General features: G+C 47.4%; 1 protein-coding gene across 1 annotated transcript in view; it reads right to left on the reverse strand.

Moving 5' to 3' along the window:
• Positions 1-11: 11 nt before the first annotated feature.
• The window catches only part of chtf18 (CTF18, chromosome transmission fidelity factor 18 homolog (S. cerevisiae)), a 137,537-nt gene continuing 123,377 nt past the window's right edge, over positions 12-14,171 (reverse strand). Inside the window, exons 21-22 of the mRNA XM_038819546.1 lie at positions 4,675-4,735; positions 12-584 (exon numbers count right to left, since the gene is read on the reverse strand). Of these exons, the coding sequence (XP_038675474.1) occupies positions 442-584; positions 4,675-4,735 (204 nt within the window). The 3' untranslated portion in view covers positions 12-441. The remainder of the gene's footprint in view (positions 585-4,674; positions 4,736-14,171) is intronic.

Here is a 14,171-nt window from a genome sequence, read left to right on the forward strand (position 1 = left end):
TGGGGGGGGGGGGGGGGGGGGGGGGGAAAGACAAAGAGGGGAAAGATCCGGAAAGAATAAGGTACCCAATATTTGTGGAAATAACAACCAGTTCTCAAACCTACAATCCAACTCGGCCAGCCATGCTGGAATTAACTAGTTTCTTGAGCACAGTCACATTTAGGGGTTTGAGCTGTCACACAAAGCTTGTCGTCACTTAATGTTTGAAGAGTCTCATCACCTTGTGGCCCAAAAATTTGACTGGAGCTCGTCTCCGACTAGAAATGTCAAAGGAAAATCAGCTTGGTTTGCACAACTTCAGATCTGCTGGAGCTTGGGCACAGGCAGGTTTTCTTTGGCGGCCCAAGGGCAACAGGTCCATCCTCCGTGTCCGCGTGAGAACGCACGGGGCCTTCCTTCTTTTCAAACAGCTGCTACTCCTCTCAACAGCCAATGGCAATCTCAGAGCAGGTCTTTTATATAAACATTGCGTCTGACCGCGTTTGAAACCCCTTCGTTAAATCGGAACCAAACATCACTGTTTCCAACCGCTTTTCCAATAAGTTTCTCAACTGTTACCTTCACAGGCTCAGCACCTCCAATCGCTGAGAGAGAGAGAGAGAGAGAGAGAGACAGAAAAAAAATTAATCAAAAATTAAGGAATAGAGGGCAGCACAGTGGCGCAGTGATAGCATTACTGCCTCACGGCGCTGAGGTCCCAGCTTCGATCCTGGCTCTGGGTCACTGTCCGTGTGGAGTTTGCATTCTCCCCGTGTTTGCGTGGGTTTCGCCCCCACAACCCAAAGATGTGCAGGGTAGGTGGATTGAACACACTAAATTGCCCTTTAATTGGAAAAAATGAATTGGGTACTCTTTTAAAAAAAAATGAAGGGGTAGGAATTATGTAAATGCTTAAGCACAGAGCTGATTGTATCCCAGATTTCTTCAGGCTTTATAGTGGAGTACAGATAAAATAAGAAAACATAAAAAATACTATAGCTTTCCAAAAAATACTGTAGCTTCCCACCCCCCCCCCCTCAACAGTTACTTTCCCTGGCTAAAAAGGAACAGGCAGCATGCTTCTTTTCGAAGCTTGTCACCCAACAGTTGGCTGCGAGCAGCTTCTGAAAGGAAGATGTACAATAATATACATCTTTCAGTACTTCAGAATGCTCTATAGCACGAAATGTTCACTGCTGTAATGCATGTAATCTTGAGAATATAGACAGGGATTCACCAGTTTTCTGACTCGAGGTTCACGGGTGTAATGTCTACTTGAGCTCCCCAAACCCCACTGCACGAGTACTCTAAGCTCAGAATCAAATCCTCACCACATAACAATTCACTGTTGCTGTAACATGCTGCAAAAAGTCAATGGCCACTGACAACATACACCTCAGAATACATGCTGACAGAGAGGTAGATGAGCAGGGATTGAGAGGTCCTTTGGGTTATCACACTGCCTCTCGACCCGAATGACTTGGGGTAACCAGTACAGACAAACGGGCTAAAAGCCTTCTCCTTCTATTGGACTCTTCAAAGATGATTGAAAAATTAGAGTTTAAGCTCTGGTCCTATTGGGCACACATCTATATTCCAAAACCACTCATATTGGCACAACTCAAAAGCTAGAAATTGTGGCACCATCAAAATGGCTTTAACTTTAAGATGGTGAGGAAATGTGGGTTAGGAACGTTAAGGCACAACTTAAAAAATAAACATAGAAACTCCTCAGCCCACCCAAACACTGTGTAATCTACTGGAAGGGGCGAATAATACTGAAAAACCCATCCTTACATGTTTATGTGATTTTTAAAATAATTCCGTCATAACTCGTTCCTATTGGGCTCATGACACAAACTTCCCCAATTTGGTCCTATGTAGAAATATGGCAAAGAGGTACTTTTGAACATCGAGGAACTTTGATGAAAGGCCTTATAATGGTGATGCAAGGGGAAGAATCAGTAAGCAGAGGCTGGACGATACCAAATTCTGATTTTAAATGTCTGTAGCTTGTCTGGGGAAGGTGAGGGGAGTTGCCGTTTTCAGCTCCTGGAAACCAGCAAATGGGGAGATTTCAGTGAAGATAAGAGTCTTGGACACCATATTTGGAGCTCAGAGGCACATTCTGCAAAGTAATGGTCTCCCTGTATACTAACAAGGCAAACACGAGTTCAGTCATTTGAGGGGGCGGCGAATCAACAATATTTTCTCTTGAAAGAGGTGCTGCTCAGCCTCAAACAGCAGGAGGAACAAAACACAGTTCGGACTGCCATATAAGTAGCTGCATAAGACTGCCTGCTAGGAGTAATCAAAACAAATGATATCCCTGGGTGAGAATGCATGAATAATGTGCTGGGAAGCGTATTTGGAAAAAAACACCCAGGCAACAGGACGCTCATCAGCAGCTCAGAAAATGTAGCAAATTATGGCAATGTAACCATTGTACATTGCTATCAAAACGCATCCCCCTTCGGGAAGGAAATCTGTCAGCCTTACCTGGTCTGGCCTACATGTGACTCCAGGTCCACAGCAATGTGTGTGACTCTTAAGTGCCCTAACAAGGGCAATTGGGGATGGCAACAAATGCTGGCCCAGCCAGCAACACCCACTGCCCACAAATTAATTTTAAAAAACGCCATTATTTTAACAAAATAAGTTTAGAATAACCAATTATTTTTTTCCAATTAAGGGGCAATTTAGCATGGCCAGTCCACCTAACTGCACATCTTTGGGTTGTGGGGGAGAAACCCACGCAGACATGGGGAGAATGGGCAAACTCCACACAGACAGTGATCCGGGGCCGGGATCGAACCAGGGGTCCTCAGTGCTATAGGCAGCAGTGCTAACTACGGTGCCACCGTGCTGCCCTTTAAAAAAACGTAGTTAATCTCCACCGCCAGCTTTATTGGACCCAAATGATAGTAATGTTGCCTTAAGGGAGGAGATCTCTCGCACATTCATATCATGTGGAGCTACAGTGCTGCAGCCAATCTTGTTTCTTTGAATAGAAACAATGTGCAGGGATCCTGGGAAAAGGAAGGGGAAAGGCACTAGTCATGATATTCATTTGGAGAGCTGGTGCAGACATGATGGGGTAAATGGCCTCCTTCTGCGCCATAACAATTCTGTGATTCTGTAACCGTGTTAGGAAGTTAACCCACTCACAGAATAATCCACCTCAAGAGATCATTAGAGGTGGAAGAAAAAAAACATGTAACTATGGCAACAGTGAAGGAAATATGTAGCTCGATACACCAGTTACTGAATTATTTCTTAGACCTGACTAAAATGACTTCTACTGATCAAAACCAATGAGCCACTTGGTGCTGGAGACAGAAGGATAATCATTGATTGAGGGGCATGTGGAGGATCAGACAGGCTGTATTGATTTTAATTGCACAGAGGGAAGAACATTTCCTTTCTTTAAAAGAAAAATTGATAGCTGCTCAAAACAATGGGGGAATCTGATGGAAGTAAATAAGAAAATGTTCCTACTGGTCGGTGAGTCGCTAACTAGAGGTCACAGATGTTAAGATAATTGGCAAAAGAACCAGAAGGGAGATGAGCCAATTGTTTTATGCAGCAGCTCATTGTGATGTGGAATGCACTGCCTAAAAGGGATTCAATCGTAATTTTCAAAAGCAAATTGGAAAATACGTTTCAGGGCTATGGGTAAAAGGCCAGGAGAGTGGGATTAAAATGGACAGCTTCGAAAGAGTCAGTAGAGGCAGAATGGGCTGAATAGCCTCCTTTGAAGACGTAGGATATTACAAACAACTTGCCCTTTACTGTAAAATGTATTTTTCGGGGGGGGGGGGGGGGGGGGTTAACCCCCTAAGGATTGCAATCAAAATAGTAACCATGCGAGCTGTGCGTATCAGAGAATTAATGAGTTGGGGTAGTGGCGCCAATAATGAGTTGGTGTAGAGTGGCCAGATGTTGCATTCTACGACCCAATGTCTGGTCCTGGGAACCAGGCTCCTGATTCCAATTTCCTTGCACAGTGAACTCACCATAGGCGAGGGAGAAAATAGCAAGGCGGGTGTGATAACTCGGATTCGCTACATTCCTAAAGGCTTTATCAAAGGATTTCCAGCCTCCACAACAGTCCCATTCAGTTGGGCAGCACTCATGCGCACCCCATCACACGCATTCTTATACCCAATAAATTAAAAGTATTCAAAGGAAACGAACAATAAACAAATTCTTTGCAATGTCTCTATGATAATCCTCCTGCGTTGTGGCAACAATGTCCAGGAGATTAATTATTCAAGACTCCAGAATAGGCAACACAGTGGCCCCTGCTTCAGCTCCAGGGACGCGGATCCAACTCCGGCCTTGGGTGACTGTGTGGAGTTTGCACGCTCTCCCCGAGTTTGCGTGGGTTTCCTCCCGGTGCTTCCATTTCCTCCCAGAGTCCAAAGACGTGCAGGTTAGATGAATTGACCATGGTAAATTGTCCCTTAGTGTCTGAAGCTTATGGCGATAGGACAGGGGAGTGGGGCCTCAGAGGGTTGTGCAAACTCGACAGTCCGAATGGCCTCCTTCTGCACTGTAGGGATACTCTGAAACTTGTAGGGTTGGTAAACCTACCGTAAGATCACATTCCAGCAAATGGCAGGAGAGAGGGGGAGATGCAGTGACCCTGGTATGCTGTGTGCAATGGAGACAGTAAATATCTGAATAAAGTACCTGTTGAGGTTGAGACAATGTTCTTTTTGCCCACTTTCCGTCCAAAGAAATCGAGTTCCGCCTGAAAATTAAAAAAAGTGCTTAGATTCATACAAGCAAACACCAAACAAAAGTTATCTGTAAACAGCTAATATCAAATGTGCAGCACAAACAATTTGGCTGTGAACATTTCTTTTTTTTTTAAATAAACAATTTTATTGAGGTAGTTTTTGGCTTTATAAACAGTTACAGACATCATCAGAAAGAAGCAAAAAAGGCAAAAATGTGCAAACATCCACGTGCTTTCAATACTTCCATCGTAACATATTGCACAAGCCCGCTCCCCTCCCACCGGTACTACCCGCCATATTTTCCCTCCTACTCTACCCCCTCCCCCCCCACCCCCCTGCTGACGCTCACTCTCCCGCAAAGAAGTCAATAAATGGTTGCCACCTCCGGGTGAACCCCTGCACAGATCCCCTCAAGGCGAACTTAATTTTTTCCATCCCCAGGAAACTCGACATGTCCGCAAGCCACCACTCAGTCTTCGGGGGCTTCGAGTCCCTCCACGCCAATAATATTCGTCGCCGGGCTATCAGGGAAGCAAAGGCCAAAACATCGGCCTCTTTATCCCCCTGGACGCCCGGGTCTTCCGAAACCCCAAAAATTGCCACCCCTGGACACATCACCACCCTTGTTTTTAGCACCTGGGACATGACCCCCGCAAATCCCTCCCAGTACCCCCTCAGCTCAGGGAATGCCCAAAACATGTGAACATGGTTCGCTGGTCCTCCCGCGCACCTAGCGCATTTGTCCTCTATCCCGAAAAATTTGCTCATCCGAGCCACCGTCATATGGGCCCGGTGAACGACCTTAAATTGGATCAGCCCGAGCCTAGCACATGTCGCGGTCGAATTTACCCTACTCAGGGCCTCTGCCCACAGCCCATCCTCCATTTCCCTGCCTAGCTCCTCCTCCCATTTAAGTTTCAGTTCCTCTGTCTGGGACCCTTCCTCCCTCATAAGCCCCTTATATATACCTGAGACTCTGCCCTCCCCTTCTTCCCTCCTAGAGACTATTCTGTCGAGGATCCCCATTGGCGGGAGGCGTGGGAAAGATGGGACCTGTCTACGAACAAAGTCCCGCAACTGTAGGTATCTAAAATCATTTGCCCTTACCAACCCAAATTTCTCCTCCAAGCTCCTCAAACTCGCGAAGCTCCCTTCCAGGAACATATCACCCACCCTTCCCGCCACCATACTCGGAACCCCCCATCCATACTGCCGGGGCAAACCGATGGTTGTCGCAGATTGGCGCCCAGACGCCCCCATCTCCCCCACATGCCTCCTCCACTGGCCCCATATCCGCAGGGTCGCCACCACTACCGGGCTGGTGGTGTACTTGGCCGGCGGCAGCAGTAGAGGAGCCGTGACCAGGGCTTCCAAGCTGGAGCCCCTGCACGAAGCCGCCTCCACCCGCTCCCAAATAGACCCCGTACCCACCATCCACTTCCTTATCATAGCGATGTTGGCCACCCAGTAATAATTGATCAGACTCGGCAAAGCCAGCCCTCCCTCGCTGCGGTTCCTCTCCAACATCGCCTTCTTCACCCGCGGGGATTTTCCCGCCCAGACAAAGCTCATGATCAGCCCGTTAACTCTTTTGAAGAAGGACTGTGGGATAAAGATCGGGAGGCACTGAAAAATAAACAAAAATCGAGGGAGGATTGTCATCTTTACAGTCTGCACCCTCCCTGCCAGCGGGAGTGCATCCCATCTCCGAAACTCTCCCTTCATTTGCTCCACCACCCTGGCCAAATTTAACTTATGCAGCCTGCTCCAGTCTCGTGCCACCTGGATTCCCAAATACCGGAAATTTTCCTCAACCAGCCTAAACGGTAGCCCTCTCAATCTGTTCTCCTGGCCCCTTGCCTGGACCACAAACATTTCACTCTTGACCATATTTAATTTGTATCCTGAGAACTGGCCGAACTTCCTCAGCATTCCCAGTATTGTTCCCATCCCGGCCACTGGGTCCGACACGTACAGGAGCAGGTCGTCTGCATAAAGAGAAACCCTGTGTTCAACCCCGCCCCTCACCATCCCCTTCCAACCCTCTGCGGCTCTCAGCGCAATCGCCAGCGGCTCTATGGCCAGCGCAAACAGCAGCGGGGGGAGCGGGCAGCCCTGTCTGGTCCCTCGGTACAACCTAAAGTACTCCGACACTTCTCTGTTCGTCCTGACGCTGGCCCTCGGGGCCTGATATAATAATTTGATCCAATCCACCAATCCCTCCCCGAACCCAAACCGTCCGAGCACCTCCCATAGATAGTCCCACTCCACCCGGTCAAAGGCCTTCTCGGCGTCCATTGCCACCACTACCTCCACCTCACTACCCGCCGGGGGCATCATTATCACATTGAGTAATCTCCTCAAATTGGCCGCCAGCTGCCTACCTTTCACGAACCCCGTTTGATCCTCCCCAATCACCTCCGGTACACAGTCCTCCATTCTACCCGCCAGTACCTTTGCCAGGAGCTTGGCGTCTACATTAATCAGGGAGATTGGCCTGTAGGACCCGCACGCCTCCGGGTCTTTACCCCGCTTCAATATCAGAGATATGGTGGCTTGTGACATTGTCGGCGGCAGGGTCCCTCTGTCCCTTGCCTCATTGAAAACCTTCGCCAAGACCGGGCCCACCAGCTCAGAGAACTTCCTATAAAACTCTACTAGGTATCCATCCGGCCTCGGGGACTTCCCCGACTGCATAGCCTTAAGGCCCCCCAATACCTCCTCTACTCTAATTGGGGCCCCCAGCTCTTCCACTCGCCCCCCCACCAACTGTTGGGAATGTTAACCCGTCCAGAAACCTTTTCATCCCCTCCGGTTCTTCCGGCGGCTCCGAAGTGTACAGCTTACGATAGAAGTCATGGAATACCCTATTCAATTCTGCCGGGTCCTCCACTTTGCGCCCCCCTCGTCCCTCACTCTACCTATTTCCCTGGCCGCCTCCCTCCTCCTGAGTTGCTGCGCTAACAGTCTGCCAACCTTTCCCCCATGCTCGTACACCACTCCTCTCGCCTTCCAAAGCTGTTCCACGGCCCTGCTCGTGGATAGTGCCCCCAGTTCCGCCTGTAGTCTCTGCCTCTCCCCTAGTAAAACCTCCCCCGGCGACTCCGTGTGCTCTTCATCTATCCGACCCATTTCCCTGACCAATCTATCCATCTCTGCCCGGTCTGCCGTGGCTCTGTGGGCCCCAATTGAAATCAGCTCCCCCCGCACTACTGCCTTTAGCGCCTCCCACAAGGTCGCCGCTGAGACCTCCCCCATGTCATTCACCTGCAGGTAATTTTTTATGCATTTCCGAAGCCTCTCGCAGACCCCCTCCTCAGTCAGCAGTCCCACATCGAGCCTTAGCTTTAACATCCTGGGCGTCCAGCCTCTGGTTCAGCTGATCCACCGCTTTCTGGATTGGGTCCAAGCTGTCCCGCTTCAGCGCTTCAAAACTGGACTTCATTACCTGGAGCATGTTATCCAGCGCCTGCTGGATTGCTGAGTCCGGGGTCCGTGTGTCCGCCATCTTAGGTCCCAGGTAATTTTCTTCAGGTCCTTGTCTCTGTCCCTTTTTCTCCTTCTTCTTCTGCCTTCTAGAATCCCGCTGTTCCATGTGCCGCAGCCCACTCCTCAGCACCTTCGCTGCCGCCTTCCTTCGCCCAACTCCTTAAATTTTACCTCCTGGGCATCTGAAGTGGGTCCAAGGTGTCCCTCCTCAGCAACTCCAAACTTTTTTTCCTTGTCCTGGAGGAAGGAAGGTCCGTGGGTCCGCCATCTTACCCTTCCGGTCAGTTTCCTCCTTGCCTCCGTCTCTCTCTTTCTTCCTCTACCTGCTGGCCTCCCACGCTTCCATCAGCCCGCTCTCCTCTTCTTTCCCGGCAGCCTTTTTGCCGCCCCCGTAGTCCCGCTATCGCGGGGAATCAGCTGCTCAGCCCCGCCGGAGTGAGAGCCCGCCGAATGTGCGGCTCACTCGGACATCGCCGCCACTGGAAGTCGGCTGTGAACATTTCTGTTTATCGTGTGAAGGCTTTAGCCAACAATCGAGTCTCTGGCTTACTAGCTATCCGGCTTAAGAATTCCTGTTTAGATCTCAAATCGCACCCATAACCTGGATGCTGCAGTCCTTTTTCCTTTATGGAGGGTGACAATACCAGCCGGGCAATGCCAACTCAGCAATAACACAATTTCAAAGGCAAAGTAATAAGTGAATCAGGTGGTATGGGGAGCGAGTGGGAAAGTGGAGCTGAAGCCAAGGATCAGCCATGATCAAATTTAATGGTGGACCACGCTCGACAGGTCGTGTGGTCTACTGCTTATGTTCTCATCAGAAAGACAGCACAATCATGGTTTAGTGGCGATGTCACTGGCATGAGGCTTGAACACAAAATCTACTGACCCAGAGGTGAGAGTGCAACCACTGAACCACCGCTGAACCAATAGGGAGAGGAATTCCAGACATCTCTACCTGGTGACTAAGCCGTTGACTCCGAATGCTCTTCGAAATGGCCTAGCAAATCACTCAGTTGCATAAACAAGAGTGTCAGCAGTTCAAGGTAGTGCATCTTCTCAGGGCAACTCGAGAAGTACAACAAACACAGCCCTGCCATTCTGGAGAATGAACTTAAGAAAATCTCAACACCAACATCCAATTGTGTTTTGTGGGACTTTTGCTGTGCATACAATTCATTATATGTAAAGTGGGCACATACCAAATTCCAAGCTGCAGGGATTACTGAAACAATTAATGAGAGGAGTGTAAACATAAACATACTAGGGAAAATGTATTTCTGTATATACATATATAAATAAAATGAAGCTGTGGCTACAAAAACATTAGGGGCTTGTTGCCTTAATAGGAGAGCAATGTTACTAAAGATGAGCTTGAATAGGCGATTAGACCTTTCCTCATCCTTGATTTTTAATCAGTGGATACATTTAAGTATCCCTCAATAGCACAGCCTCCTGGGGTGAACTCACATCCCGGGTCCTTTGCATCAACATGTTGATATCCTGTTTGGCAAGTTCCAGCTTGTTCCAATTAACAATTTTCTTTCATGCAGCACGACAGTTAACTTATGAACATCCCAGAATTATGTTTCAGGATTACGCTTGGATCAAAAGAGAAGCACACTGTGCTTTAGCAGAACAAGAGCTAACTGCTCTCAGCAGAGACACTGCACCGTGAGTCACATCTTTCGACTTAAATAAATAGACATTACCAGGGTCTCAGTGGAGGGTGGTATACTCTCCCAACTAGGAATATCACTGAGCATCGTCATCTCAAATTTACTTTCAAACTCCATTTTCAGGCTTTACATTAATAAAATAAAGGAAATCAGAATCTTAAGCCACTGAGTGAAAAATCAGCGAGATGTGCAACTACTTATCCAGAGAACCCTTTCGCTGTAACCTCATCATTTAGTTTTGCAGAAATTAACCAAGTTAAGTAAAATCACAATTTTGTCCAATAACATGAATGGGCACAAGTGAGCAATGTGGCTCTGGAGGTGATGGTATGATGGCAAAAAGAAAATCAGTGTTTTAAAGGTACACAGTCCCAATGAATATGATGCACCAGGAATCTGACCACCTTCAGCAGCCAGGTTCTTCCATTTAGTCTGTCGCCAGAATAGAAATTAGTTGCTGGGTCTCTGAATTGCAAAAGAGACAGGACTATTTCTACAAAAAAAAAGTGAGCATGAATCTGTTGGGTTGTTGTAGAAATCCCACAGGTTCACTAATGCCCTAAAAGGGGGGAAACCTGCCGTCTTCACCCGATCTGGATATATAAGACTACATCCCACACCAAGGACAAAACCTTGGTAAGGCCACATTTGGAGTAGTGTGTGCAGTTCTGGTCGCCTCATTTTTAGGAAGGATGTGGAAGCTTTGGAAAAGGTGCAAAGGAGATTTACCAGGATGTTGCCTGGAATGGAGAGTAGGTCTTACGAGGAAAGGTTGAGGGTGCTAGGACTTTTCTCATTAGAGCGGAGAAGGGTGAGGGGCGACTTGATAGAGGTTTATAAGATGATCAGGGGAATAGATAGAGTAGACAGTCAGAGACTTTTTCCCCAGGGGACATAAATTTAAGGTGAATGGTGGAAGATATAGGGGGGATGTCAGAGGTAGGTTCTTTACCCAGAGAGAAGTGGGGGCATGGAATGCACTGCCTGTGGAAGTAGTTGAGTCGGAAACATTAGGGACCTTCAAGCGGCTATTGGTTAGGTACATGGATTATGGTAGAATAATAGAGTGTAGATTAATTTGTTCTTAAGGGCAGCACGGTAGCATTGTGGATAGCACAATTGTTTCACAGCTCCAGGGTCCCAGGTTCGATTCCGGCTTGGGTCACTGGCTGTGTGGAGTCTGCACATCCTCCCCGTGTGTGCGTGGGTTTCCTCCGGGTGCTCCGGTTTCCTCCCACAGTCCAAAGATGTGCAGGTTGGGTGGATTGGCCATGATAAATTGCCCTTAGATTACCATAGAATTTTGGACACTATGATTAAACTAGGACAAAAGTTTGGCACAACATCGTGGACCGAAGGGCCTGTTCTGTGCTGTATTTCTCTATGTTCCAAGGAGGTTGACTCCCAGTTGCCTTCTGACTGGCTGGCAAAGAGCTACTGCAGGGGTGCCAGAAGAACCATGGCAACTGGGTCTGGGCAGTGACAGTCACAGCCTGAGAATGAATTTTTAAAATCACTTTGCTTTCTGCACCAGGTCAAAATCGTTCTCATCTTATCCCAGTACACTGAGTCATGCAGTTTAAAAAATGACCACTCACTCGCTCAATGACTGACCCAAATGTCATTGATTTAAATGGGACACTTGCAGATGTTTGCACGGCTGTATCCAGCACATTCGCAGTACAAATCACAAGGATAAATGAATAGGGCACAAAACACAGCTGCCGTGCTTTTGTAATTATGAGATTATTAAAGTAATGAATGCCCCAATCTGCCAACAAAGCCTATACTGTAATAACTGAATCATACACTGCTGTTCTACACCTTGGAGTTGTGAACACAACAGCACTTTTAATAACATGGTAAACAATTTGTATCAAAACATTCCCCATCTGTATTTCCACACGAGGCGAGGGCAAGCACCTCCAAGGGGAAAGAGGGAAACATGCTCACATAGTCCAGGCTGACACCGTGGTTTAGTATCGAGGGAGTGCTGCATTGTCAGAGGTGTCATGTTTCCGATGGGTTGATACATTAAGGTTTAGTCTGTTATTTAGATGGATATTAAAGGTCACACAGCAACAACCAAAGAAAAGCAAGGTTCCTCCCTTCTGCTCTCAAACGTTCTGGTCAACATTTCTCCCTCAAACAACACCATGTCTGCCCATATGACAATCATTGAACTTCAAAGCAATTCAATGTATCATGTGCTTTGAGAAAGACGAGCATTTATATGTACCGATTGCACCTCTCGCAAAGAGGTAAAGCAATTGTAGCTTTTATTGGCATGACAGGCTAAGGAAATCCTGCAAATGCACAATAGGCAGCGCGGCAAATGAAAGAGAGAAAAAACGCTTGTATTTCTTGTCAATAGGGCTGCCTGGCCCAAGGAGTCAAGCCCTTGAATGGGTCGGTGCTTTTTGGAGAGGGGACGGGGAAATTTGAGGAAGGAGTCCCACAGGAGCTTGAGGAACATCAAATGATCACATCTTTTGCTTAAGGTGAGTGATGCGTTTATAATGGAATGGAGTGGGGCTGCTTGCAGGGGTGGGGGAGTAGGGAAGAGAGTACCGTTTCAGATAGTAATGACAGACGTGAAGTACAGGCAGCTACCTTTATAAAGATTCTTTCAATTGTAGGCATGGGCTTCACAATACCAAAAGCCTTTGGGCAAGATTAAGTGGCCTTTGAACGGATTACCACTAAACACTCTCCCGAGATTTCTGACTTTCTAATTTAACAACAGCTGTTCAAAAAATGGAAAAGTCACGACTGTTATTATAAAAAACACTGAGTGCTGGCCGAAGGGAAGGCTAACAGATCATGCAAGACGCAGGAACAGAAAAACCGGCAGGATTAGAAGGCAATCAGTTGGGACATTCCACTGCTGCCTGACGCAAAGGGGCTCAAATTTCCAACTGACACACAGACAGCAGGCTGAAATAAGAATCAGAAGCTTCAAGCTACACCTGCAACAGGCAGATCAAGGCCTGGACTCCTCAAGGCCACGCAACAAGTTGTATTTTCCTAGGAATCGAGGCTTAACCACATGTAAAACAAAAAGTGGGTCTGGGAGAAAAGAGGAAACCAGGCACCAGATCGGTACCAAATCCAGAAGAAACGAGAAAGAAGGGGGCATGATCCATGCCATTAAATGTGTCGGTGAGGTGGACACACAAATACCCACATGTCCATTTCACAGTGGGTGTACCAGTGTCCATAAAGTGGGTTCTCCTTGTGATTTTGAATGGAGGAAGATGGCCCATCCCATCACATCAGATTCAGTCTCATGGAACTTCCATATGCAACATAAAAAGCAGTTCTGATGAAAAGCTCATAGATCTGAAACATTAACTCTTTTTCTCTCTCCACAGATAACACCAGACTTGCCGAGTTTCTAGCATTTTCAGTCCTTATTTTAGATTTACAATTGCAACTGGAGTCAAGAAATCACGGAGGGTAAAAGTTCCTGTGGTGGCAAGCCTAACCTTCATTTTCTACTACTGAGAAAATCTGATCAGCTGGCTGTTTATTTCTTACAGAAGCTACACGCAGAAACAGTCAGGGCAAGCTGCATTAGGCGAGGAGATTGCACCAGTGCACAGTGCTTGTGCTGGCATGATAGTTTCTAATTATCACCTCCCCCGATGGCCTTGAGATTTGTTCCCATGAGTGATGGCATCTCACCCAAGTGGGCCTCAGTCACGTGTGAGCCTGAGTCATGAATGTTGGCAGCGTACATAACTGCGAATATCACAGGCGAGCTTGATGATGCGCTCTCCCAATGCCCAAGCAAATGGGACTCCATTACAAATTATTGGTCAACTACTATCCAGACTGGTATCAGCAAAGCCGGGCCTTAGCTGGTGTAGCGACTCCAGACACAAAGAATTTCACCTGGTGGTTAATGAGGGTGAAATTCATCTAGGCTCATTGGGAGGGACAAGTGAGTAAATCAGTCACCGGTTTTACAGCCCACTCCATTTTTCTCCCCACTGACTTCAAACTCACTGAGATGGCCCAATCAGTCAAGTGTCAATGAGATACGGCCTGTGGGTGGCTGTCTCGGGCCTGTATGACTTTATTCTGACCACTGACTTCCAGTCAAAACGCAGTGATGCAATAGACTGATGTTCTGCTCATTAAGTAAACTCATAGTGATGTTGCAGCTATCCTAATAGTTTGGATTCGTTCTGGCAAGAAAAAAAAAAACTTATGCCACTGTTCATTACATCTCGTCCACTTGCTTGAGATTTTTTCCACAGGTTTTGGGTATCAG

Source organism: Scyliorhinus canicula, chromosome 15 (assembly GCF_902713615.1).
Source record: "Scyliorhinus canicula chromosome 15, sScyCan1.1, whole genome shotgun sequence".
Taxonomy (NCBI): Eukaryota; Metazoa; Chordata; class Chondrichthyes; order Carcharhiniformes; family Scyliorhinidae; genus Scyliorhinus; species Scyliorhinus canicula.